Source organism: Schistocerca nitens, chromosome 4 (genome assembly GCF_023898315.1).
Source record: "Schistocerca nitens isolate TAMUIC-IGC-003100 chromosome 4, iqSchNite1.1, whole genome shotgun sequence".
Taxonomy (NCBI): Eukaryota; Metazoa; Arthropoda; class Insecta; order Orthoptera; family Acrididae; genus Schistocerca; species Schistocerca nitens.
Window position 1 is genome coordinate 428,173,991 of NC_064617.1, and position 26,274 is coordinate 428,200,264.

General features: G+C 42.8%; 1 protein-coding gene across 1 annotated transcript in view; it reads left to right on the plus strand.

Moving 5' to 3' along the window:
• The window catches only part of LOC126252355 (uncharacterized), a 265,551-nt gene that overhangs the window by 93,418 nt on the left and 145,859 nt on the right, over positions 1 to 26,274 (plus strand). The window contains exon 2 of the mRNA XM_049953246.1: positions 8,875 to 9,114. Within this exon, the coding sequence (XP_049809203.1) occupies positions 8,875 to 9,114 (240 nt within the window). The remainder of the gene's footprint in view (positions 1 to 8,874; positions 9,115 to 26,274) is intronic.

Here is a 26,274-nt window from a genome sequence, read left to right on the forward strand (position 1 = left end):
CTTGTCTTTGCTTATACTTAACCGACTACCTGTACGACATATAATGCCAATACGTATAATAAACCTTTTAAAAAAAGTCATTTCAGACCGTCAAGAGCAGCTGATAAATAAAGCTTTGTAACTTCTGGTTTCAATCATGTGATCATTTTCTGGTATTATGTATAGCAACCAGGAGAATAACAAAATACTTTTGACGTGTCACTGAATACTTATTTCTATTACGTTGAAATTTCCGGTATCTTGTGTTTCGATAGCTTACTCATTTGATTTAAACTGGACTGCTGGAAAACTATTTGCTACTGAGTTAGTACTACGTGTAAACTTTCCCATGGCGGTTTTTAGTGTTGTGTGCGGAGAGTGTACCAAATCCCACCAACCTTAAGAAGCGCAGCCACAATACCTATGCATAACATCTATACACGTAAATAACGTATTCACGAAAATATACTATTAAAGTAATTCATCTACGAAATTCAAAAACAAAATTCACATCTTGAGATGGATAAGACAGAACCATGCAAATACTTCTAATACTCTTCTCCCAGGTTCACATATGGACCGGTGTGATTACATACGCAAAAATAAATAAATAAAAAACACTATACGTTTGCTGTGTACCTATCGCGGGCATTTATAAAAAGAAGTGACACACGGAGGTAACAATATCGTAAATTTTTCATGTAATCTAAATCGCAAGTACCGTTATGACACGCTCGATAATTGTAATCGCTGCCGGCCGGAGTGGCCGAGCGGTTCTAGGCGCTACAGTCTGGAACCGCGCGACCGCTCCGGTCGCAGGTTCGAATCCTGCTTCGGGCATGGATGTGTGTGATGTCCTTAGGTTAGTTAGGTTTAAGTAGTTCTAAGTTCAAGGGGACTGATGACCTCAGAAGTTAAGTCCCATAGTGTTCAGAGCCGTTTGAACCATTTTTTTTGTAATCGCTGTTACAAATTATGTATCAACTATGGTTGGCTGCCACAGTGATACTGAGGACAGTATTGTTAGTATGCTATTATTGGCAGTGCCAGGTCTTCCTACTTGTATCGATACAGAACACTGGAATCCATCGCTCAATAAAATATTTACATGCAGCACACTCACGTAATGTTAGAGTTTCATGTAGCAAGAGGCACTTCGAAAATATGTGCGCTAGCAGCCATTCTGGCAACATTTTGGGACGAGACTGTGAACGGGTATCAGGACATGGGCGGTCGCGTCGTTGGCACTTACAGGGTGAGGGCGTCCCCCTCTGGTGGCCAAAACAGCGTCAATGCGACCTGTGACGCCCCCGATTGGCCTTCAAGCGTTCTTTGCTGTTGCGCCTTCTATTGCTGGAGAAAGATAAGTTGGAGGTCCGAATGATTCGAGGGGAGCGGTCTTAGGGCTACAGGCTTCACCCACATAGCGTCTCATATATATTTCGATCAACTGCAAAGATTATTAGAGCGAAGTTGCTGTCCGTTTATAAATAGCTTATCGCGTGGCCTTGCAGCAACGAAGGGTACCAAGTGATTATAAAGAGTGCAGGTTATTACCAATTGCAGATACGGTCATCTTACAGTTGCACATAATTACGCTTATAAATCGCTGACGTCAGTCTCTTCTAAGATATTTTACACTCATTTTCATAGAGAAAGAAAATCTTCTCTGTAGTATTTAACATGGCTTTCGCGAACAGAGGTCTCGAGAAACTCATCTCGCTCTGTTCGTTCTTGAGATCCGAATTGCCGTAGACAGTGGTGCCGAAGTTAATGCTGTCTTGCTTGGCTTCAGGAAGGCGCTTGATATAGTTTTTCGGCGTCGCTTAGTCAAAAAAAATACGAGCTTACTAGTATCAGATCAGGTTTTTGAATATGTGGCCCAGTCACTTTAATGTGACCACCCAGTCAAAAGCTTCAATAACCACTTTTTGCATAGCGAACCGTTGCGAGACGTGCAGCAAGAGTGAACGAAGTTCTGGAAGGTACCGATAGGGATGTGGGGAAATGCTGACTCCAGCACCATGGCCATCTGCGCTAGGTTTCTCGGTTGAGGACCCAAAGCGCAAACAGCGCGATTGAGGTGGTCCCACAGGTTCTAGACTTGGTTTAAATCCGGGGAGTTTGGTGCCCAGCGGGGTACGATAAACCATCCTAGTGGTAAATTCTTAACTGTGTGATACGTAGCATTGTCTTGCTGGTAGATGCTGTCGTGGCGACAAAAAACAACCTACATGTTGGGGTGGACATAATCTACAAGGATAGATGCATACTTCTGTTGATCCATTGTGCCTTCCAGAATGACATCACCCAGGTAACACCACGAAAGCATGTCGCACACCATATCGCTCCCTCCTCCGGCTTGGAGCCTTCGGACGATTATTGCAGGGTATTTGCTTTCAGACGTTTCGCACCGTACACCTTAACGGCCATCTATCAGATGGACTATAAAACGTACCTCATATGAAAGGCCACCAGTCGCCATTCAGAGGACGTCCAGTTGTGGCACTGGCGTGAGAATTCAGCCTTCGTCGCCGATGAACAGCAGCCAGCATTGGTGCATGAACAAGGCGGCTGCAGCGGAGGCCCATGGACAGCAATGCTCGCTGAACGGTCGTTGAGGAGACACTACCGGTAGTCCCTTGGTCCATCTGAACAGTCAGATGCTCAACAGTTGCACGTCTATTCGCCCGTACACATACCTGCAGCCGTCGTTCACCCTGTCATCTATGCCCCTTGGTGAACCACAGTCATCTCGGTGCCGTTTTTGGATAGCGCCATTTTGCCATGCACCGTTTCGAAAGTGCCTCCACCCTTGGCCTGAAAATCAATGATCATGCCCTTTTGGACATCGGATAAACCCGTTTCCGCATTTCGAGAACGACAACACTGCTTTCTGTGTCCCCCGACACGCTTTATTTACCGTGCACTACAGGTGCTGCCACCTGCCGTCCGTGAGTGGTTATTGACGTTGACGTCGAGTATGGGTGGTAGTCACATTAATGTGACAGGACCGTGTATATTCTTGACGAGACTAAACTCTGAAATAGCCAAAAGAATGATATAGGACCATTTCTGATTACTATATATATAAATGGCTTCGTGAGTAGAATATTCGTGAGTAGAGTCGGAAACGCCGGGAGGCTATAAGTGGTTGATCCTTTTGTAAATTTGAAAGTTGCTATGCAAGGAAACTGTTGTGAATGGTAGGAAGACCTGCAGAGGATTAACGCTTGGTACACGAACCCGAATCACACAAAACCTTGGTGGCGGGGAGAAGGGGGCCGATGATTCGTTATTATTCGATTACACTGTCGGTGATGGGTCAGAAACAACAACAATCGTAATACGTCTAGTCGTAATCATCCAGTGCTATATTAAGTTGACAACATAAAACTAGTTACAATAAAAGCATATACCAGGCTCAGATTAAGTGGGAAAAATTATACGTCATTTGTTCACGAAAGTGGTGGCTTTCAAAGCACTCCTTCGACCAATGCTTTAGTATTTCACTTCCATCTGGGACCCTTGCCATGCTGAATTAATAGAGACGAAGGAAAGACCAAACAAAGAGTGATGAGTTTCGTCACGCGATCGTTTAGAAAGCGGGCGAATGTATTACGGAGACGATCAACGAAGTCCAGTGGAATACCCTACAAGGCAGGCGTGGTGTATCGCAGAAAGGATTTACTGTTCAAATACTGTGTTTATACTATTAAGAGCAGAGTGACATATTACTACCACTCTTCTAGCTAAACGGCCACGATGAGTCAAAACGAGACATTAGAGATCGTACGGACGCTTACCGACGTTGGTTCCACTCGCGAACGGAACAAGGAGTAGGGGAAATTGCACTTATAACAGAAGTCCTTACACCACACCCCGTAAGCTACGTTGCGAAGTATACATGTAGATGCAGTATTTATGTCCAGGGAGCGACCTGACAACACAGGATGCACAACGAGTTCACACAGCGAGGATCGGATTTTAAGCATCGCTTGTTGTAACGTCTCTCCTAGCTAAAGCAGAGTCGTCAGGAGGTCTCCAATCGTGCGTGAAGGCGCCTTTAGTGCAGTAAACCTTCGACTTAATTTTCCCGTGCGCGTCCAACCGGATTTTATTCGTGCACCCAAGCAGCAATTCCTGTCTGTTATCTGAATGCAGCTCGTCCACGAGACCAGCCTACACCTACATCTACGTCCACATGCACGCTCCGCAAATCACTTTACAGTGCGCAATGCAGGGTACTTTATCAGACTGCAGTCCTCACAGCGCAAGTAGGAAACACGTGCAGTCGCGTTCTAAGTAACAAATAATGTCGAACCTGAAGATGACGCTATCTCCACCGATTACACCCTTTTCACAGTATCGGCAGCACTGAAAAGTGCCACAGATGGACGCTAGTTGCACAAGCTGTAGATATATCAGATTCAGTTAGCACCAATGTACAGGGATTGGACAAAAATATAGAAACATAAACGAGGCAACACATTAAGACGCCTAACACGACGTAGGAAAACACTTGGCATTCAGAACAGTGGTCTTGGAATTGATAAATACAGGTTCTGAATCTTATACCACTCTCTTACTGTAATGGCAAGTCAGGTAACGATGATGGAGATGTGTACCGAACCCGCACCCTTCTCCCTAAAATAGACCACAAAGGCTCAATAATATTGAGAATTGATGGGTTTAGTGGCCAGGGGAAATGTGACAATACATCCTCCTGCTCACAAAACCAGTCCTGGACTATGCGAGATGTGAACAGGGGCCTTGTCATATTGGAAAACAGTATCACCATTGGGGAACAAATATTGTGCCGTGGGATGGACTTGATAAGCCAAACTTGTCACATAATCCTTGGAAATAATGTGACATTAAAAAGTAATCATGGGGCCCATGGCATACCACGATATGGCTGCCAAAATCATGACCGAATCTCCGCTATGTTTCACTTTTGGGACGTAAACTTGGCCAGAAGTTGGAAACAGTCTGCAACAAGGCTCATCCGACCGGACGACTTTCGTCCCACAGCTCCGTAGTCTAGGTTGTATGGCTTTCCGCACCATGTTTTCCTGTTGCGGTCATATGCATCACTGCATCCTATTTGCAGGAATCTTAGGACAGTAATGCGTAAAGCATTCAACGGGTTCAAAAGTTAAATTCTGTGTACCGGTCCTACAGATTTTGAAATTTATAGCTATTAATGGGTTTTTGATCCAAGTTTTACTCGTGCAATTCGACATTTTCTTACATTACCGTCATCCTGCGAGATTATGGTGTACAACCTGGCTTGCTCACAGTGATATTTTTAAACTACATACTGTTACTGTTTTGGCATTCACGAATGCCTGTTATTGCGTGACTAAAGCTAATAATGCTTTCCAAGGCTTATTCAACGCCTTTTCACGTTTTGAATGATGTGTTTTTTATAAGCATAAATATATTTTGTACTACGCTGTTAAATGGATTTGACAAATGTCCTCTTTTACTTTTAGAATTGCCTCACCATTATTTTTGCTCAGCTTTTGTACAGTGTTTTTGTAATGTACCTGATTGTACATAATATTCTTAGGCTACGCTTCCTCCATGTGTTATAGCTCTGAAGATAGTTGCAGACAGGAGACAGCAAGGGTAAACATTTTTTCATGAAGGCATTGACCGTCCACAGTTACGGCGGTTAGTTTTAAAATAATAAAGTTTACTTACTTTTTTTATCCTCCCCCCATGAACCATGGACCTTGCCGTTGGTAGGGAGGCTTGCGTGCCTCAACGATTCAGATAGCCGTACCGTAGTGCAACCACAACGGAGGGGTATCTGTTGAGAGGCCAGACAAAGGTGTGGTTCCTGAAGAGTGGCAGCAGCCTTTTCAGTAGTTGCAGGGGCAACAGTCTGCATCATTGACTGATCTGGCCTTGTTACACTAACCAAAACGGCCTTGCTGTTGTGGTACTGCGAATGGCTGAAAGCAAGGGGAAACTACTGCCGTAATTTTTCCCGAGGGCATGCAGCTTTACTGTATGGTTAAATCATGATGGTGTCCTCTTCGGTAAAATATTCCGGAGGGAAAACAGTCCCCCATTCGGATCTACGGGTGGGGACTACTCAAGAGGACGTCGTTATCAGGAGAAAGAAAACTGTCATTCTACGGATCGGAGCGTGGAATGTCAGATCCCTTAACCGGGCAGGAAGGTTAGAAAATTTAAAAAGGGAAATCGATAGGTTAAAGTTAGATATACTGGGAATTAGTGAAGTTCGGTGGCAGGAGGAACAAGACTTCTGGTCAGGTGAATACAGGGTCATAAATACAAAATCAAATAGGGGTAATGCAGGAGTAGGTTTAATAATGAATAAAAAAAGTAGGAGTGCGGGTAAGCTACTACAAACAGCATAGTGAACGTATTATAGTGGCCAAGATAAACACGAGGCCCATGCCAGCTACAGTAGTACAAGTTTATATGCCAACTGGCTCTGCAGATGACGAAGAAATTGAAGAAATGTACGATGAGATAAAAGAAATTATTCAGGTAGTGAAGGGGGACGAAAATTTCATAGTCATGGGTGACTGGAATTCGACAATAGGAAAATGGAGAGAAGGAAACATAGTAGGTGAATATGGATTAGGGCTAAGAAAAGAAAAAGGAAGCCGTCTGTTAGAATTTTCCACAGAGCATAATTTAATCATAGCTAACACTTGGTTCAAGAATCATAAAAGAAGGTTGTATACATGGAAGAATCCTGGAGATACTAAACGGTATCAGATAGATTATATAATGGTAAGACAGAGATTTAGGAACCAGGTTTTAAATTGTAGGACATTTCCAGGGGCAGATGTGGACTCTGACCACAATGTGTTGGTTATGAACTGTAGATTAAAACTGAAGAAATTGCAAAAAGGTGGGAATTTAAGGAGATGGGACCTGGATAAACTGACTAAACCAGAGGTTGTACAGAGTTTCAGGGACAGCATAAGGGAAAAATTGACAGAAATGGGGGAAAGAAATACAGTAGAAGAAGAATGGGTAGTTCTGAGGGATGAAGTAGTGAAGGCAGCAGAGGATCAAGTAGGTAAAAAGACGAGGGCTAGTAGAAATCCTTGGGTAACAGAAGAAATATTGAATTTAATTGATGAAAGGAGAAAATATAAAAATGCAGTAAATGAAGCAGGCAAAAAGGAATACAAACGTCTCAAAAATGAGATCGACAGGAATTGCAAAATGGCTAAGCAGGCATGGCTAGAGGACAAATGTAAGGATGTAAAGACTTATCTCACTAGGGGTAAGATAGATACAGGGGGAAGGAGTATATAGAGGGTCTATACAAGGGCGATGTACTTGAGGACAATATTATGGAAATGGAAGAGGATGTAGATGAAGAAGAAATGGGAGATATTATACTGCGTGAAGAGTTTGACAGAGCACTGAAAGACCTGAGTCGAAACAAGGCCCCGGGAGTAGACAACATTCCATTAGAACTACTGACAGCCTTGGGAGAGCCAGTACTGACAAAACTCTACCATCTGGTGAGCAAGATGTATGAGACAGGCGAAATTCCCTCAGACGTCAAGAAGAATATAATAATTCCAATCCCAAAGAAAGCAGGTGTTGACAGATGTGAAAATTATCGAACTATCAATTTGGACCTGCATTGTCTTCCTTTCAGTTCTTGCTTTAAGGGGGATAAGCAGGCTGCTTGCTGGTTGATGTGCAGAATATCTAACAATAAATCAATACTCAAAAATACAGCTCTAAGACCGGCAATATATTTGTAGTTTGCAGCCGATATTTTTGTAGGGCGGTACGTCTATATTTATTCCGTCGACAAATCGATCGATACTTCTAATTATATACCGAGGGCCTATCATGAAACTTTTTAAATGTCGATATATCGGATTCCCGATATTTTAAAAAATATCAACAGCCCTACTAAGTGGTAGGCGCGTCTGACTGCCATGTAGCGGGCCTAGGTTCGATTCCCGGCCGGTTCGGAGTTTTTCTCCGCATGGGGACTGGGTGTTGTGTTGTTCTCACATCATGGACACGTATGTAGCCCACTGTGGCGTCACCCGAAAAGACTTGCGACTCGACTGCCGAACTTCCCCAGGTTGGGCCTCCCAGCCTCGAGTGCCATATGATAATTTCATTTCAGCGCGTATCCATCGCGACAGTTGCTTCAGCTGCCCCGCCAATGACGGTACACATTTATAGAGCAACTCGTTGCAGTGTTGAAGTTGCGCAGAGGGTAGCGTTCTTGTTTGTCACTCATATTTTCTTATTTACAAATCATCGGTTCTCTCCAGTGACAATTCTTTTGTTTGTTTGTTAATTCCGTATATGTTTATATTTTTTATGTTTAGGCCACGTAGCACTCACTATTTACATGTAGCACTTTTGAAATTGGCTAACTGCTCGTGGTGTTCGTTTAGGAGGTAAAACGGGCGATTTCTTCACTCAGAAACATGCCACGGCCACATATTATGGCTCAAAACGCGCAGATTCTTGGGCACTTTTATTTAATGTATGCATGAGTACGGCAAAATATATTACTAAGATGCGGTAGTGTACAAATTCTGAAATACGGCGCAAATATGGGATGCAATATGGCCGCTCAGCTCTCTCCGAGTACTCTCTCAACGATGCCGGTATAGTTTTTCTTGAGAGATAGGGCGAGCAGCACTGGAGAGATGGAGGTTGGAGGTTGCTGTCCCAGACGAGAGGTCTGAGCTCGCACAGAACTCTGAGATCTTTGCCCTCTCAGACACTGCCAGCGAGCTGACTCTCGGCGCTGTTTACACGACACGTATTATTGGCAAAAGCTCTCTACGACTGAAAAGTTCTCACGTACGGACACGCGAGTACGTCGTTCACGCTGTGTGACGAGTGCTCGTCCGGCAGGCCGGGCCGCGCTGCAGTGTCCGCAGGGCGCCAGGTGTGTGTCCTTGGGCCCGGGCGCAGAGTTTCGCAACGGCCGCCCGGGCCGGTCCGGCTGCGTGGCGTCCTCGGGAGCGGAGTTGAATAACCGCCAAGCAGGCGGCGGTGGCTCTGCACTGCGGACGTGGACGCCCGCCAGCGGCAGCTCGACGCCACGCCGCGAGGTAAACAACGTGCTTTATGGCCGCCCGCTGCCGGCCTCGCGTCCGCTGGGCAGCCTTCCACCTCCACTGTGTCTTCACAACAATAATACACACCAGGGGACCCGCGCGAAGCTTTCACACTTTAACAGTTGTAAATAATGACAGTAGTTGGAATAACTGTAGTCATCGGGATAAACGTAATCATGGGAATGAAGAAATAACATCTTTAAAACTGGCGAAGTGCGAATATCAATCGCTCACTCAGGGTTCCGTACAAACTTAATTGCTTTCATCCATCCTTGGAATCTAGAATCTCAAAGATGTTAGCCTGTTATCGATATCGATGCTGGCAAGACTCTGGTTCCGGGAATTCCAACGCCGTATCAGAATTTCCATAGTCATACTAAAAGAAGCGAGCAAAGGACTTCAGTTTATACCGGGTGATCAAAAAGTCAGTATAAATTTGAAAACTTAATAAACCATGGAATAATGTAGATAGAGAGGTAAAAATTGACACACATGCTTGGAATGACATGGGGTTTAATTAGAACAAAAAAAACACCCCATATTGCTAGACGCATGACAGATCTCTCGCACGCGTCGTTTGGTGATGATCGTGTGCTCAGCCGCCACTTTCGTCATGCTTGGCCTCCCAGGTCCCCAGACGTCAGTCCGTACGATTATTGGCTTTGGGGTTACCTGAAGTCGCAAGTGTATCGTGATCGACCGACATCTCTAGGGATGATGAAAGACAACATCCGACGCCAATGCCTCACCATAACTCCGAACATGCTTTACAGTGTTGTTCACACCATTATTCCTCGACTACAGCTATTGTTGAGGAATGATGGTGGACATATTGAGCATTTCCTGTAAAGAACATCATGTTTGCTTTGTCTTACTTTGATGTGCTAATTATTGCTATTCTGATCAGATGAAGCGCCATCTGTCGGACATTTTTGAACTTTTGTATTTTTGTGGTTCTAATAAAACCCCATGTCATTCCAAGCAAGTGTATCAATTTGTACCTTTCTATCTACATTATTCCGTGATTTATTCAGTTTTCAAATTTATACTCACTTTTTGATCACCCGGTACATGCAGAGAGACACTATTTAATAATACATTTGTTATTTACACGGAAACATGTGTAAAAGCTACACTTTATGAATTGCAGTTTAAAAACTTGCAGTTTAACTTGTGTACTTTAGTTGTACTGTGAAACCTTGCTTCTTGCAGAACTTCGTGATCCTAGCTCAAAGCAAAGTTGATGAACGAGTTTGCGAGTATCAAAATATCTGACGAAAATGACCGAATCTTTTGAGTGCATTGACTTAGAAGCTTAATTTTTTTTTTACACTGCCAAGGGACCATAGCTTGTATTATGTGTTTAGTGTCAACAAAATACGCCAATCCGTTACAGAGAAAAAGGGGTCTGAGAAGACTGACAAACAGACGTATAAAAATGACAAAACTATTGTTTCGTATGTTATAATTACAAATCCACAAATTTAGAATTTTTTTCCTTTATTTGTATTGTTAAACCTTGCCTAATTCATGATTCTAGGTCAATAGGAAGCATCCCATGGTTTTTATTAGTGTGCTTTCGAGTATCAAAATATGTAACATAAATGGTTGTACCTTTCGATTGCATTAACTTAGAAGCTTCAAATTTTTACATCGACAACGGAAATAGACCTTAATAAGTAACATAAATGTGAACTTGATACGTCTACCATTACTGAGAAAAACGGTTCTTAACAGTCGGACAGCCAGACAGGCAGATAGACGGACGGACAATAAAGCGATCTTACAACTGTTCCGTTTTTTACAGATTGAAGGAAGGAACGCTAAAAATGAACCGAACGACATGAAACAATGATCATGAATTTATCACACATTCTTTTATATACATTTCCATGAACAAATTTTGAACAAAATTCTTTGCGGAGTATTACAATACTTCGGCGTAGTTTTTCGTTTACTTTAAGGTATGCAAAAATATAAGGGGGTTTAGCTACGCTTGAAAAGGCTACATATAATTCTCCGTGAGTAAAAAATAAGTAAATCCAATCCTGATCACTGAAGCGTTTGTCCGTGCGACTTGATTATAGAGATCGAAACACGGTTTTAATAGGCAACTGTCTTCTTGCCACAACATGGCTGCTTTATTCTTTTTTTTATCACCATCGACATTCTTGTATCAGCTGGTGTTATGTTCATCCGTGGTATTAAAACAGTTTTCCAGATGTCAATCATCTGAGCAGTTGTAAACAGTAGGCCTATGCGAAACTTTAGCACTTTCATAGTTGTATATAATGTCAGAATTTGGATTAAGTGTACCCATTGGGTTAACGGTAGTTGGCAACAATGAAAAATATGTTTGTCGTCTCGGAAGGTATGTACCTCTGGAAAAGTCAAGTTGTACCGGTTAATGGACTACCGCAGTGGTCGATTATTGTCTATGGCAGTGCTGCATGAACTTATCCACTTAACAAGTACTTTAAAACAAATTGTATTTGTAATAAGATAATACGAAAATAGCAGCACTCCGTCTTCAGGTCACAAGTGGCCCATCGGGACCATCCAACCGCCGTGTCATCCTCAGCTAAGGATGCGGATAGGAGGGGCACGTGGTCAGCACAACGCTCTCCCGGTGGTTATGATGGATTTCGGTGACCGGAGGCGCTTCTATTCGGTCGAGTAGCTCCTCAATTGGCGTCACGAGGCTGAGAGCACCCCGAAAAATGGCAACAGCCCATGGCTGCCAGGATGGCCACCCACCCAAGTGTCGGCCACGCCCGACAGCGCTTAACTTCGGTAATCTGACGGGAACCGGTGTATCCACTGCAGCAAGGCCGTTACCATAATATGAAAAGGGAGTCTCTTATTCGCATTTAATAAGTTAGCTTCTTTAAATATAGGCATGAAGCCGGGTATCCATGATGCCCTTTTGCCTACGAGAGTTAAAAATTCCCGTTTTGTTAAAATTTTCCGTAAATCTTAAGTTGAGAGAAAATTTATATGCAGTGTCAGAAACCGGTTAAAAAGGCTTTTTGCGAGGATATTGCTCTTGTCGTGGTATCCCAGTCAGGCGTGGATACAACAGAAGGGGCGAAATACGGAGGGAACATCGGGAGGGAGCGAGTGTCATGGGGGTCCTAACCACTTTACCTCCCCCACAAAACATTTGTCAGTAAAAGCTTTTATACCACTATGTATATCAATACCCAAATTTCCCATCTAACTTTCGGAGAATACAAAGGAGATGGACAAAAATATGGACCAAAAATACATTTCCATGTCTTACACGGTTTAGGAACCCCGTTGGCTTAAGAAATATTCCAGTTGTCTCGGAATGGTTGAATATAGGTCCTATATGGTTTTCACGGGAATCTTACATCATTCTTCCTGCAAAATTATATCCAGTTCAGGTAATGACATTCGAGGTGAATAGCGATCACGCACCCTTCTCTCCAAAATGGACGACAAAGGCTCAATAATAATGAGATCTGGTGACTGTGGTGGACAGGAGAGTTGCAGCAGTTATCCTCGTGCTCAGAAGACCAGTCCAGGGTGCTGTGATCTGTGCGAGTAGGAGGCCTGTTGTCTTGGAATACTGCACCGCTATTGAGGTACAAACGTTATACTGGATCTGATGAGCCAGAATGGTCATATAATCGTTGCAAAAATCCGACCTTGCAAGAGTAATCATGAGGCCACTGAATACGACGATATGGCAGCTGAAATCACCACTGAACCCGGCCATGTTTCACTCTGAGCAGCAAACAGGCTGCATCGTAGGCTTGGGATGGAGTGCGCCAGACCTAAACTGGAAGTTAGTGTCAAACAAGACGCACTCGACTAAATGAGTTTCTTTCAATACTCCACAGCCAGGTTTTACGCCTTTGCACCACGGTTTCCTGTTTCGAGCATTTGCATCCCTGGCGAGTGGTTTTGGAATTCCGGCTCGCCATGTAGTTCACAGCTCATGGAGCTCCCTTCGTGTTGTTTTGGTACTGAACCGTTCGTGAGTGCGACATTCAGTTCTGTCGTCCTGTTCTTTTTCGTCACAATCCTCTCAAATGTCCGTCTGTTACGATCACTCAGTACATACTTTCTTCCGCGTTGTGACTTCGCGAATTATATTTTTCACTGTATGCGGTATACGTCTTCGGTAAGGTGCCTCCTGGTTGCGGAAGCATCCACCACAGGAGCGCTAACGATTTGCCCACGTTCAGATTCATTTAGCTCAGACATAATACACTCACAACGACACAGAATGCTGTTCTGACCACGACTCACACTTGTAACATTTTGAGGACATTGCACAGATTTAGTTTGTGGTCAAATGCAGCATCGCCTCCAGCAGACTTGGTTAGCATCTGCATTTATTTTCGAATATGCATTCCTCGCGGTCTTTCCACATTTTATCCATCCCCTGCAGTAGCATGAAAACTAAGAGTCTCGAAAATCTCAAGGAATTCTACAAACTACAAGCTACATTTAATATAGCATACTTTTCCGCTGCATACTGATGACCTGTCTACTTGGACGTATTTGAATCCTGACCGGCAACATTCCAGAGTGGTAATGGTGCACATTCATAGACCATGGCTGTACATTATATCAACAACAAATCCGAAACGGTTCGCGTCTCCACAGGAAGAACTATCAAAACACATAAATTTGTGTAAGGGAAGACAGAAAGAGGAAAAAACTACCACTAAGAACAAAAAAAAAAAAAACAAAGACTAGCATCGAGAACATAAATAGAAACGACAGATAGGCCTGTATTCACCTTCATTTACAGGCCTGCATAACTACAAATTGTTCAAATGGCTCTGAGCACTATGGGACTTAACATCTGAGGTCATTAGAACTTAGAACTACTTAAACCTAACTAACCTAAGGACATCACACACATCCATGCCCGAGGCAGGATTCGAACTTGCGACCGTAGCAGTCGCGCGGTTCCGGACTGAAGTGCCTAGAACCGCTCGGCTACCGAGGCTGACTGCATAACTACAGTCTGTAGACCTGTACTTGGTGAAATACTGATGACAATGGTGAGCGCACACTTCGAATTTATACTGTGTAAATCATTAACTTTTCAAAGATGTGAGCATCTGTTGCTATCATAGCTCTTAAATTAATTCCGTGGAACATGTACTTCTCAGGTTTTCAAATGCTTCATTTCTCTGAATTCCAATTTCTCGGAAGGTATTCTAAAGCAATGTATTAAGCACTGATGTAGACAAATTATTATAATAAAAGATTTGTATATTGTATTGTAATTAAACAGTTTATTATTATCTTAAAACATTTTATGTATTTTGTTACTGCTAACATCGTAAACATCTCAGGTACGTCAGAAGTGGGGAAGTCGGGAAGTTATCTGCTAGGGGAGGGATCGAGGGAAAGACAGACCGACAGCAACAACCCGCCCCAGCCCCCACCAGTACATAATCCCATAGCCCCACCTGATTTCGATTTAAGAACAAAATACGCACGTCATATATAGGTATTTACATAGTTACAAATCTAGTCGGCAATTGTGGAGCAGATAGTCGGCCATGGCATTATAGTAAGAAGTATCGCAACATTTCCCCAAAGTAATTGAGGGAAAACCTAAATCAGTCTTGCCAGGAAGAGACTGGGGCCTACAAGCTCCCGACTTCAAGGCAGGTCTGTTTAAAACAGCGCAGTGTCAGACGGTTTATCCCCAATGTGTAATACTGTTTGGATTATACGATCTTAGTAAGAAGTTTTTTAATAATGTAAAAAGCTGGTGCTACATTAGGTTACCTTCCATTAGGAACGTAGGTGCACTCAACGACTGTTTTATGACGCATTAGCCGAAATCTCCACGAAAAGAGTGATTGCTGTGCTCTATCATTTGATAGTGCTTCATAATGTAGGCCTACACACACTATCAGGAGACATCAGGATCACGGGGACGATGCTTGGTTTCCATCTTGCAGATCGCGCTGTGTCGGCTGATGTTTGGCGTCTATAGTAACAGTACAACATCGTTGTGCGCAAGGAAGGTGGACAAAGAAACATCTGAAATGGATCTTGAACCTAAGGGGGCGGCTGGAAGTCTACTGTTATTCGTATCGCTGCAGATTTGAATGTGAGTCGTCGGGAAGGCGTAACTACTGTACAATGACACTTCTGAGATAAATGTGCTGCATAGTCTTCAGCAGTCGGAGACCGTAATCATATCCAGTGCCTTCCAATGTCTTTTTCCGACTTTATAGCTCTCCTTCTTCTTCGTCGCCGTCGTCGTTCTTGTCATATTCTTCTTCTTCTCTTTCGCTTTCCATATTACACCACTTATTGCCTATTATGACCCCCGTTTTCCCCTCTCTCTTTCACTTGACTTCATTAGGAGTCCTTTTTGGATCGCTTCTTTGCAGTTCCATATTCTTCATTCTTCTAATTTTTTGCTTGTACATAACTTCTAATTTACTCCCTTTCTGGCTACTATTTCTCCATATCTTTATTTAAAGCTCTTAAATGTTCTACTTACGAAATTTTAACATCTTTTTTGTTATCTGTTTCAAACCTCTTTCATATATAGGAGTCACGGAGAGAAACTACTTTTCATTTCATTCACTGTGCCCAAATAGGAAGCGCTTGTGCACTTTTCATAGCGCTTTGTTTCCTTCCGGTCTCTCCACAACCGTTGACTATGTTTCTTTCTCTGTCCTTCGTCCATACAGTAACTTGTCAAGCAAGCTTCCCGGCGAATGCCTGTTAATCATGATACGTAATGTTGTGCTATATCTAAAGATTTCTTCATGTTTGCCACTTTCTTCTAGGACTTTACTGTTAGATGATAGTTTTGGTTCTTTATCGATTACTGATTTCAGAATTTTCTTTGTCTGTAGTTATTCGTACTATATAAGTCACCTTGCAGTTGTAATAGCAGTTTACTAATTGTATCTGCGTATCGTTCTGTATATCGATAGACTTCCTCTGATTTCTTCTTCTTACAGATTTGTTGGTCCTAGCATTTTCCTGAGAATTTTACATTCCTGTTCTTATATGGTTCTTCGTAGAAATCTTCCTCCAGTTATAATAGTTTCACGTGCATAAAGCATTCCACATTCAAAGCCTGTTGGTTCCCGTCGTGCGGCCATAATCACATCGAAAACCTTCTCACCTGAACCCCTGAGTATAAATGAGAGCTGAAACAATGCACTGCAGTTTCAACTCTTGCGTACGTGATACTACCGCCGTCTGTATATGTGTGTATCACTATCCAATGACTTTGCAACAATTTTGCCTTTTTTGGTAATGTATTATCTAAGTGAGTATGTATACTCTATTTAGTTTTGTAGTGCCTTCTTTGTTCAATTTATCCACTAGTGAGATTTTTCCAAATTTGGTGATTAAACGTTATTTACTGCATCCCGAACTGGTTTCTTTTATCGACTGCCTCATCTCGAATGAAGAGCAACAGTTTGATAAGAAATCGTGTTAAGTGGAGGGGAACAAAAATAGATACCAAATCGAGTCTGCTCTTCAGTACATTAGTCCAGGCTTTATCTCGAAGGAAGCACTTGGCTGTAATGGACTGGACAGATTAAGAAATTTGTTGCCTTGCAGTCCACCCGAAAGTGCCATTAGTCTCTGCGTCAGAATATCTCTGATTCGAGTAATGTGGAGGACAAGGCGGAGAAGAGATTACGGGATACATCGGACAAAATGAGTGCGCGGCACGCAGATTGGTGCTATTGTCTCCGTGAAACACAGCGTTTAGCTCCATTGTCACTGCCAGCAAAAGCAAGAGCGCCCTTCCATAATACACGGCAGCGTAGGTTACGCGGGTTGCATACTCGACAGGTCGCAGGGGCACCAGGGCGGCCACGAGCTGTTCCGAACTGCGTGGGCAGGAGAAGACAATAGGACCCACGCAGGTGTGAGTGAGTGGACGTATCATGTTCCTCGTCGACTAGACGCGAACATGTATACCAAAGAAGCACAGTAGCTGAAGACAAATAATAAATGGAAATGCACCACTGTATTAATCAGCGTCAAAGTTTTTATGGTATTAATGTTATTAAATAACGCGTAGTAGCTTCGTTGAATAATTACACAAAAAGCAATCTCTCTATTTTCATAGGAAGTATCACTGCATTAACCTGAAGTGATTTCAGATAGTCACACAGCTCCCACCGAGCGAGATGGTGCAATGGTTAGCGCACTGGACTCGCATTCGGGAGGACGACGGTACAAATCCGCGTTCGACTGTCCTGATTTACGTTTTCTGTGATTTCCCTAAATCGCTTCAGGGAAATGCTGGGATGGTTCCTTTAAAAAGGCACGGCCTATTTCCTTACCTATCCTTCCCTAATCCAAGCTTGTGCTCAAACGACTTTGCCGAATGGCTATGTGTGGTTGGATATTAAGAACATACCTCCGGTGACCACATGCCCAGTGACTTAACACTCCGTCAGATCAGCAAGAACGTTAATTAAAAACTATTTCCCCGTTCCCTATCACCCAGTTGTCCTCTTCCTTCATATTTTAGTAGTTCTTGAGTGGGTTTTAGGTTGGTTAAGAGGCGCGCGTGAACTACCTCTTCCGACGCTATGCAATTTTCGCTACTGCTGCTTCCTTTGTCTTTTCAGACATACGACAGATCATCAGATCAAAGTCTGAATTTTGATGGAATTTGCCAGATAATAGTATTTTCTGCGATAGCTGTCTGTACACTGCGGTGACAAAAAGTCATAGGATAGTGATACACACATATACAGACGGCGGTAGTATCGCGTACGCAGGAGTGGAAACGGCAGGGCATTGTTTCAGCTCTCATTTATACTCAGAGGTTCAGGTGAAAAGGTTTTCGATGTGATTATGGCCGCACGACGGGAACCAACAGACTTTGAATGTGGAATAGTAGTTGGAACTGGATGCATAGGACATTTTATTTCGGAAATCGTTAGGGAATTCAATATTCCGTGATCCACAGTATCAAGTGTGTGCCGATAATACTAAATTTCAGGCATTACCTCTCACCACAACTCAGCGGCCGACGGCCTTTACTTAGTAACCGAGAGCAACGGCGTTTGTTTAGTGTTGTCAGTGCTAACAGACAAGTAACACTGCGTCAAATAACTGTAGAAATCAATGTGCGACTTACGACGAACGTATCCATGAGATGACTGCGGCGAAATATGGTGGCCGCGTGGGATTAGCCGAGAGGTCTCAGGCGCTGCAGTCATGGACTGTGCTGCTGGTCCCGGCGGAGGTTCGAGTGCTCCCTCGGGCATGAGTGTGTGTGCTTGTTCTTAGGATAATTTAGGTTAAGTAGTGTGTAAGCTTAGGGACTGATGACCTTAGCAGTTGCCGGCCGGAGTGGCCGTGCGGCTCTAGGCGCTACAGTTTGGAACCGCGAGACCGCTACGGTCGCAGGTTCGAATCCTGCCTCGGGCATGGATGTGTGTGATGTTCTTAGGTTAGTTAGGTTTAATTAGTTCTAAGTTCTAGGCGACTTATGACCTCAGAAATTAAGTCGCATAGTGCTCAGAGCCATTTGAACCATTTTGAACCTTATCAGTTAAGTCCCATAAGATTTCACACACATCTGAACATTTTGAAGTATGGCGTTGTTGCGCTATGGCATAAGACGACCGACGCGAGTGCCTTTCCTAACAGCACATCGCCTGCAGCGTCTCTCCTGAGATTGTGACCATGTCGGTCGTACCCTAGACTGCTGTAAAACCGTGGCGTGGTCTCGATTTAAGTTGGTAAGAGCTGATGGTAGGTTTCGAGTATGGCGCAGACCCCTTGAAGCCATGGACCCAAGTTGTCAACAAGGCACTGTGCAAGATGGTGGTGGCTCCATACTAGTGTGGGCTGTGTTTACATGGAATGGACTGGGTCTTCTGGTCAAACTGGACCCATCATTGACCGGAAATGGTTGTGTTCGGCTACCATTTCCAGCCATTCATGGTCTTCATGTTCCCCAAAAACAATGCAACTATTATGGATGACTGGGCCACAACTGTTCGCGACTGGTTTAAACAATATTCTGGACAATGCGGTACTCTAAAAGCTGTCGGGAAACAAAAATTCGTAATGCGCACATATTTGTGTGACAAATTTGTGGATACTGAATACTTTTGCTTGGCTTGATGAATTATTCGAAAACAGCATTCGGTATGACATTTAAATTATTCAAGAAAGCTAAGTATGCCTTTTTTATATCACGTGTGTCTGACAAAAACTGGATAAAGATTTTTTAGATGTTTGATAGGTTTTGTGGTATGCTTCTCGCGAATTAATTTATTATCTAGCTATAGTCCCAAGAATTTGATGGTGTCAGCTTATCCTGTCTGTCAGGATACCGGGATCTGCTTGTTATGATGTTTTACAATGATTGTGGATGGAAATCTGTTAGAAGTTTTGAACTGCTTGCAATGTGAATTTTCGAATTTTAGTGACTAGGAATTTGCTAGACGCCAATCATTAATGTTCTTTCTAAAACTATATTTGATATTCAACATAGTGATTCTATCCACCACAAACGAAACCAACTTCATATCTGGCAAGGTTTATGACAAAATGGTTCAAATGGCTCTGAGCACTATGGGACTTAACTTCTGAGGTCATCAGTCCCCTAGAACTTAGAGCTACTTAAACCTAATTAACCTAAGGAAATCACACACATTCATGCCCGAGGCAGGATTCGAACCTGCGACCGTAACGGACGCACGGTTCCGGACTGTAGCATCTAGAACCGCTCGGCCACCCCGGCCGGCGGTTTATGACAAATAATTATTAATATACACAGAACAAGTAAGAGTCCTAAGACAGAAGCTTGTGGGACATCACATCCGTTCCCAATTGAATGATGACTGATAGCTTAATACAAGGCCCTTTCTCGAGGATGCCTAAAGTGGTCGCTGAACTGAAATTGCATAATGATTACGGTATTTACCGTGTATTTGGGAAAAGCAGTGTTCACTGTCTTATTTCCATAATTTCTCTAAACCAGGCGAATACCAGCAGAGTTTCATCGATGAGGTCACGCCCACATCCTTCATCCAGCGTTCAGTTATCGCGCTTTCTAGGAGTTATCTTTCCTTCTTCTTTCTTCATACTGTCAGTGTCGTATTATTTAGTCCCACCGCGCAGTATCACTGACTAGTTGAAACATAATCTCCCTGCGCGTCGGGTCATTTGTTCAGGCATCGGACTCACATACGAGAGGAATGGGGCTCAAATATCTGTTCAAACGTGAGTTTACCTATATCGTTCAAATGAAACACAGCGCCATCAAATAAATTATACAACAATACCGGGAAATACTTCAAAATATTTCCATTATTCTGGCATGTCGGCACAGCAATGAGAACAAAATCAGAATGAAGACACAAACTAATTAAAAACATTAGCTACCGGCGGCCACTGATTTATATGAAAGGAGCGACCTGAAAATTTGTGCTGGACTGGGATTCGAACCCAGGCCTTTTGCTTACTAGGTAGAGGTGCTGACCGCTGCGCCATCCGGACACAGTGGTTGCCACACCCGCACGGACTACTCTAGCACACCTGCCGTGAGGCCCAAATTCTCAACTTACACCATACACTATAATGTAGAGCCACTTCTCATTAGCCTCAATATTCTTGGCATCTCGCCGATTCCCGTAAGAGTTAGAGCTCGGTGTGCTTCTGTACTGAAGCGATCATTGGCTATCATCGCCTTAATTATATATTTGGTGTCTGTTCCTTCGCCCGCATCTCGTGGTCGTGCGGTAGCGTTCTCGCTTCCCACGCCCGGGTTCCCGGGTTCGATTCCCGGCGGGGTCAGGGATTTTCTCTGCCTCGTGATGGCTGGGTGTTGTGTGCTGTTCTTAGGTTAGTTAGGTTTAAGTAGTTCTAAGTTCTAGGGGACTGATGACCATAGATGTTAAGTCCCATAGTGCTCAGAGCCATTTGAACCATTTTTGTGTCTGTTCCTTCGGACATGTCCGAAAGAGCAGACACCACAACTACAGTTAAGGTAGAATGTATCGTTGGGACCAAAAGCAGATAACCCGCAAAGAGCAGCGTGTTCATAGCGCTACCACCGTCAACAAGAGACAATTATCACACGTTAAAGTTATGACTTTTACAAGGTGAACTGATGAGTCAGAATTTACATCTTTATGATTCTACTACGCACCATATAACAAATACACAGTGTGTGTGACTAAGTAATTGCTGAAATGGCTGTTGACGGCGTTCTACATGTGGCCAAAAAACATGCTACGTACTATTAACTTCACAGGAGTGCTTAAAACGTTCAGTGAATACACGTGTTACACGACATATGTGATGCACAACAAGTGAATCTCATGGGAGAGCATTACTGGAAATGTCTTGTCACTGTTTGCTAGGATACTTGCGCAATGAAATGATGCTTTTTTTCTGACACTACGGACAATTGCGGAAATGAAAACAATTTGCTTAAGGGTTGCACTTCTGTCACGTTAAACGATTTTCTTCAGTCGTCGTTGGTCGCATTATTGCAGGATCTTTCCGGCCGCAGCGATGTTGTAGATTTGATGTTTTACCAGATTCCTCAAATGCACGGTACACTCGTGAAATGGTGGTACAGGAAAATCTCCACTTCATCGCTACCTCGGAGAAGCTGTGTCCCATCGCTCGTGCACCGACTACAACACCACGTTCAAATTCACTCTTGATAACCTGCCAATGTAGCAGCGCTAGACACTTGTTGTCTTACATAGGCGTTGCCGACCGCAGCGCCGTTTTCTGCCTGTTTACGTAGCTCTGTATTTGAATACGCAAGCCTATATCAGTTTCTTTGACGCTTCAGTGTATAACAAAAGTTCCTTGGTGATCAGAGCAGGTGCTCCAAATGATATAGCAGACGTCTAATCATGATTCGGCCTGAGACGCTTTTAGATTCTGTCTCCTATTTCTTAAATTCGGATTTCAGGTTTCGTGGTTATTTCTGTCATTATTCTACTTTCTTTGAATTATGAGAGTATATTTCTTTTGACTACTATTCATTCTAACAATGTAGTACACTACCTCTTCACTGTCGATACATTAACGAATAATAGCTCTCTTTATCTTGTATTTGCCTCTCAGTTTTAAAATATGCTTTTAAAAAAGTGTTGTGGCATTTGATAAAGTGTATACACAGTGACAAAGACAAGAAGAAGAACAGATGAATGTAACGAGAAACATAAGGATTAGCCAATAACGCAAGCAGCTGAAACAAAGTGCGCGCAGATTTATTTACAAGACAATGCCCAGGTACAGTAGATTATAAATGTTTGAAAGGCTTGTAGAACGTGTAGAAAAAATGCATAAAAATTTAGACTTTTAAGTTAGATATTTACGAGAAACGAGGTTAATTGCTTTAAACAGTCTACCTTCCTTCCAGTGCTTATGAGGTCGCACGAAAAGCTGCGTCTCTCTAATAAGCTCATCATATTTAATCACGCAAGCCACTCGCCTCGGTTATTCATGTTCCGGAAACTGAGCATCGGGGCCGGTGCATTCCTCTTCATTCCAGAGATATTTTTGAATGCGCTGCTGAACGTCCCGAAATGTCAGTGGCATTTACATTAAGTTAACTGCTCTACGACTTGCTTCAACAATTTATATTCGTAGAATATTGTCATGCGACCGCTCTTGTTAGTACTTTTGGTACTGCTAATAAAGAGCGCGTGTACCACTTACGAATTGATATTGATAATAACGGCAGCCTTAGTTCGTTATACAATTTCAGTTAAAGGGGAGTCAAGCTGCAGCAAACTCTCTGGAACAATCCTTCTTGCAAATTTACTGGTAGCTTACAATAGATGAAGAGAATCATTCTGAAGAGTTTGCTGTTTCCGACTTTACACATTCATTCGTTTAACTAATTCCACTATATATCGTGGATCCCAATGTAAGGCAAACATCGGTCCAAAAACCCATTACTCTTAACATTTTATCTACAAATTTATAATCACTGTTCTTCAAATTCAGAGTGACGTCATTGTCATATTTTCGTTTTTCCATTATACGTTTTAACATATGGTGAATAAAACCTTTCAATCGTCCATCTGTAGGACGTAATATCAATCTCTCATCGTTACATCATTTTGGAACGATGGGAACTACCACCATTTGTTGTTGTTAAAGGCAGAGGATTCTAAATTGCTATTTATATGTCCTGGTATCCTCGGTCGTTAACCTTAAAGAGAAAACGTAATTTGTAAAAATCGAAGAAATCACAGAACTTTCGTTCTGCTTGAGAGTAGTTCCTATGATCTAAACAATGCAACCAAAAGAAAGAAATGTCGGTATATAAATACAGTACACTATATATTGTATTATGTAATAAGCATATCGAAAGATGGAATATGGTTTCAATACTGATCTCTCTCTCTCTCTCTCTCTCTCTCTCTCTTTATCTCTCTCTCTCTCTCTCTCATACACACACACACACAAACGCCCACGAAATTGGGAAATACACCCTCTCCACAAACTGAGAAAAAATGGTTCAAATGGCTCTGAGCACTATGGGACTTAACATCTGTGGTCATCAGTCCCCTAGAACTTAGAACTACTTAAACCTAACTAACCTAAGGACATCACACACATCCATGCCCGAGGAATGATTCGAACCTGCGACCGTAGCGGTCACGCGGTTCCAGACTGAAGCGCCTAGAACCGCACGGCCACACCGGCCGGCTCACAAACTGTGAACCTTATACCGACAGTACTTCAGTGTTTTTTTTAATTAAGACTAAATGTAACAATTTCTGTATATGTATCACCGGGTGACATTTAAACGGCACTCTAATACGTCTTGATGTAATACTGAAGCAAGAAATTTGTTAATGTCCAGGCAGTATTGCAGCGTACTGTGTACTATCCCGCTGTTTTGTGCATATAGCTACAGCGTGCTGTTTTCCTTGAATTCATCGTGATAGCAGTAGCAGCTTTCGAAAAAAGCCTGCCGGCCGAAGTGGCCGTGCGGTTAAAGGCGCTGCAGTCTGGAACCGCAAGACCGCTACGGTCGCAGGTTCGAATCCTGCCTCGGGCATGGATGTTTGTGATGTCCTTAGGTTAGTTAGGTTTAACTAGTTCTAAGTTCTAGGGGACTAATGACCTCAGCAGTTGAGTCCCATAGTGCTCAGAGCCATTTTTTTGAAAAAAGCCTACTTCTCGGGAAGCTGCTAGTTCAAGTTCGCCTTTCCTTTCCTGTTCGTGATGGATTATAGCTACGTGATAGCCGTGGAGTACTAACCAGTCTCGGAAAGTTGACGTGGACTTTTATGGAAAATCCTGTTGCAACTTCAGAACCGGTAACTATTTCCATCCTTCCTTGTTTTTCCTTCGCGGTTAATGCCCTTCCAGCAGTACAGCATGACCACGATTTCACGTCATCTCAAATAGGAATTACACAATCGTATGTGCACAAGCGAGGAAAATTTTCAGTACATTTATATCTGCACATCACAAGCCACAGTACGGGATGTAATAGAGGATACGTAATGTATGAACGTCTTTTTCCTCACTAAACGATGTGCCACTGTGGTTTAGCCAGTGGACTCGTAACCGCAGGGCCGGTGTTGAACTCGCCTCCCGAGTATCAGGATTAAATTTTTTCATAGTTTTCCTTAGTCGCTTGAGGCAAGTGGTTCCTTTGAAGTAAACATAAACGGATTATTTCACTATCTTTCCACAATCCGAGCCCGTGTTCCTTCTCCAGGGGCCTTCCTTTCTCTTTTTACCACCTTTCTCTTGTAATAGCAACTTCCTGCTAGTAAAAACTGTGCCGGACCGTGGCTCGAACATGAGAGCTTTGTCTTCCCCTGGCAAGTGCATTATCAACTGAGCTATCCAAGCACCACCCACGATCCCCACACATTGCCTTACTTCCGCCACTATCTCTTTCCTTTCTTCCGAGGTTCGAATCCCGGTCCGGCATACAGTTTTAATCTGCCAGGGTGTTTCAGATCCGCACACACTCCACTACAGAATGACAATTCATCCTGGAAAATATTCTGTTCAGGCCTGATATGCAGTAGAATTACTATCAGTTTCGTAAGTGCAAACCTCTAATTTTTTCATCATGACCATTAAGCAAGATGTATTTGGAAGAACATTACATATTTCTTGACATACCTTCGGACGTGTGTTTACAGCATTAGAGACTCCATGTATTTCTGAGATGCCCTCATTACTAAAAAAATTGGAAAGATTTTAATAGCTATTCTCTCTAATTTGTTGAAGGTTTCAAAGTAGTGCGTAATATTCAAGTGTCGGTAGTAATAGTGTTTCGTACTCGATCTCCGATTTTGTTGAAATCTCAACCTAGCACATTTGTGTCCCATAACTATATTTATATCGTAAGAGCTTGATATGTGTAGTCTGCAGAATGCTGTAAAGGTAGCTGAGGAAAATGTCGCTGATTGAGGGCATCCACTTTATCTTTCGAATACTACTCGTTTCGGACATTTCCATCATCAGCTATCGTAAAAGATCATGCTGCACATGGACATAGAAGTTTCATGTTGTAGTGGTAACGATCAGAAACGGGTAATACTGGAATAATAAAATCAGCTTGCTTCCAGTCAACGACTTTTTCCCAGGTGACCTATTCAGCATTTTGCAGACTACAGATACTGTTCATCATGGTCGAATACCTCCTTCGTGACTTTGTTACATCTACATAGCAGCTTGAATTACTTCGGAAGAGTATATCTAGAAGTATAAAATCTTCATACATTATGTAGTTGCACTAAAGTCTGAAAGTACTTTGCGTATTTTTAAGTTAATGATACTGCGCGTATGTACCGACAATAAACAATAACTAGCGATAGAATGACTCTATACAAAAAGTTTTTAAAAAATTTACTTTAAAATTCCATACTGAAAAAAATAATAGAGAGGATACTGGAAAGAAGACTGAGGAAAAAAATGGAAGGTCAGTTAGAGGATAAGTAGTATGGTTTTGGAAATGGTAAATAAACAGTGGACACAATCTTTTGTATGAGACAGTTTATAGAAAGACATTGAGAGTATGGGAAAAAGGTGGTGACCACATTTCTTGTCTTAGTGACCGCTTATGATAGTGTCCCCAGAGAAAAGGTATGGATAACCGTGGAGAGAACGAGAATTGGAAAACAAACATTTGAAATCCTTCTAGCTATGTATGGCCAAAGCTTCAGCTGTGTCCAGATCCAAGCAG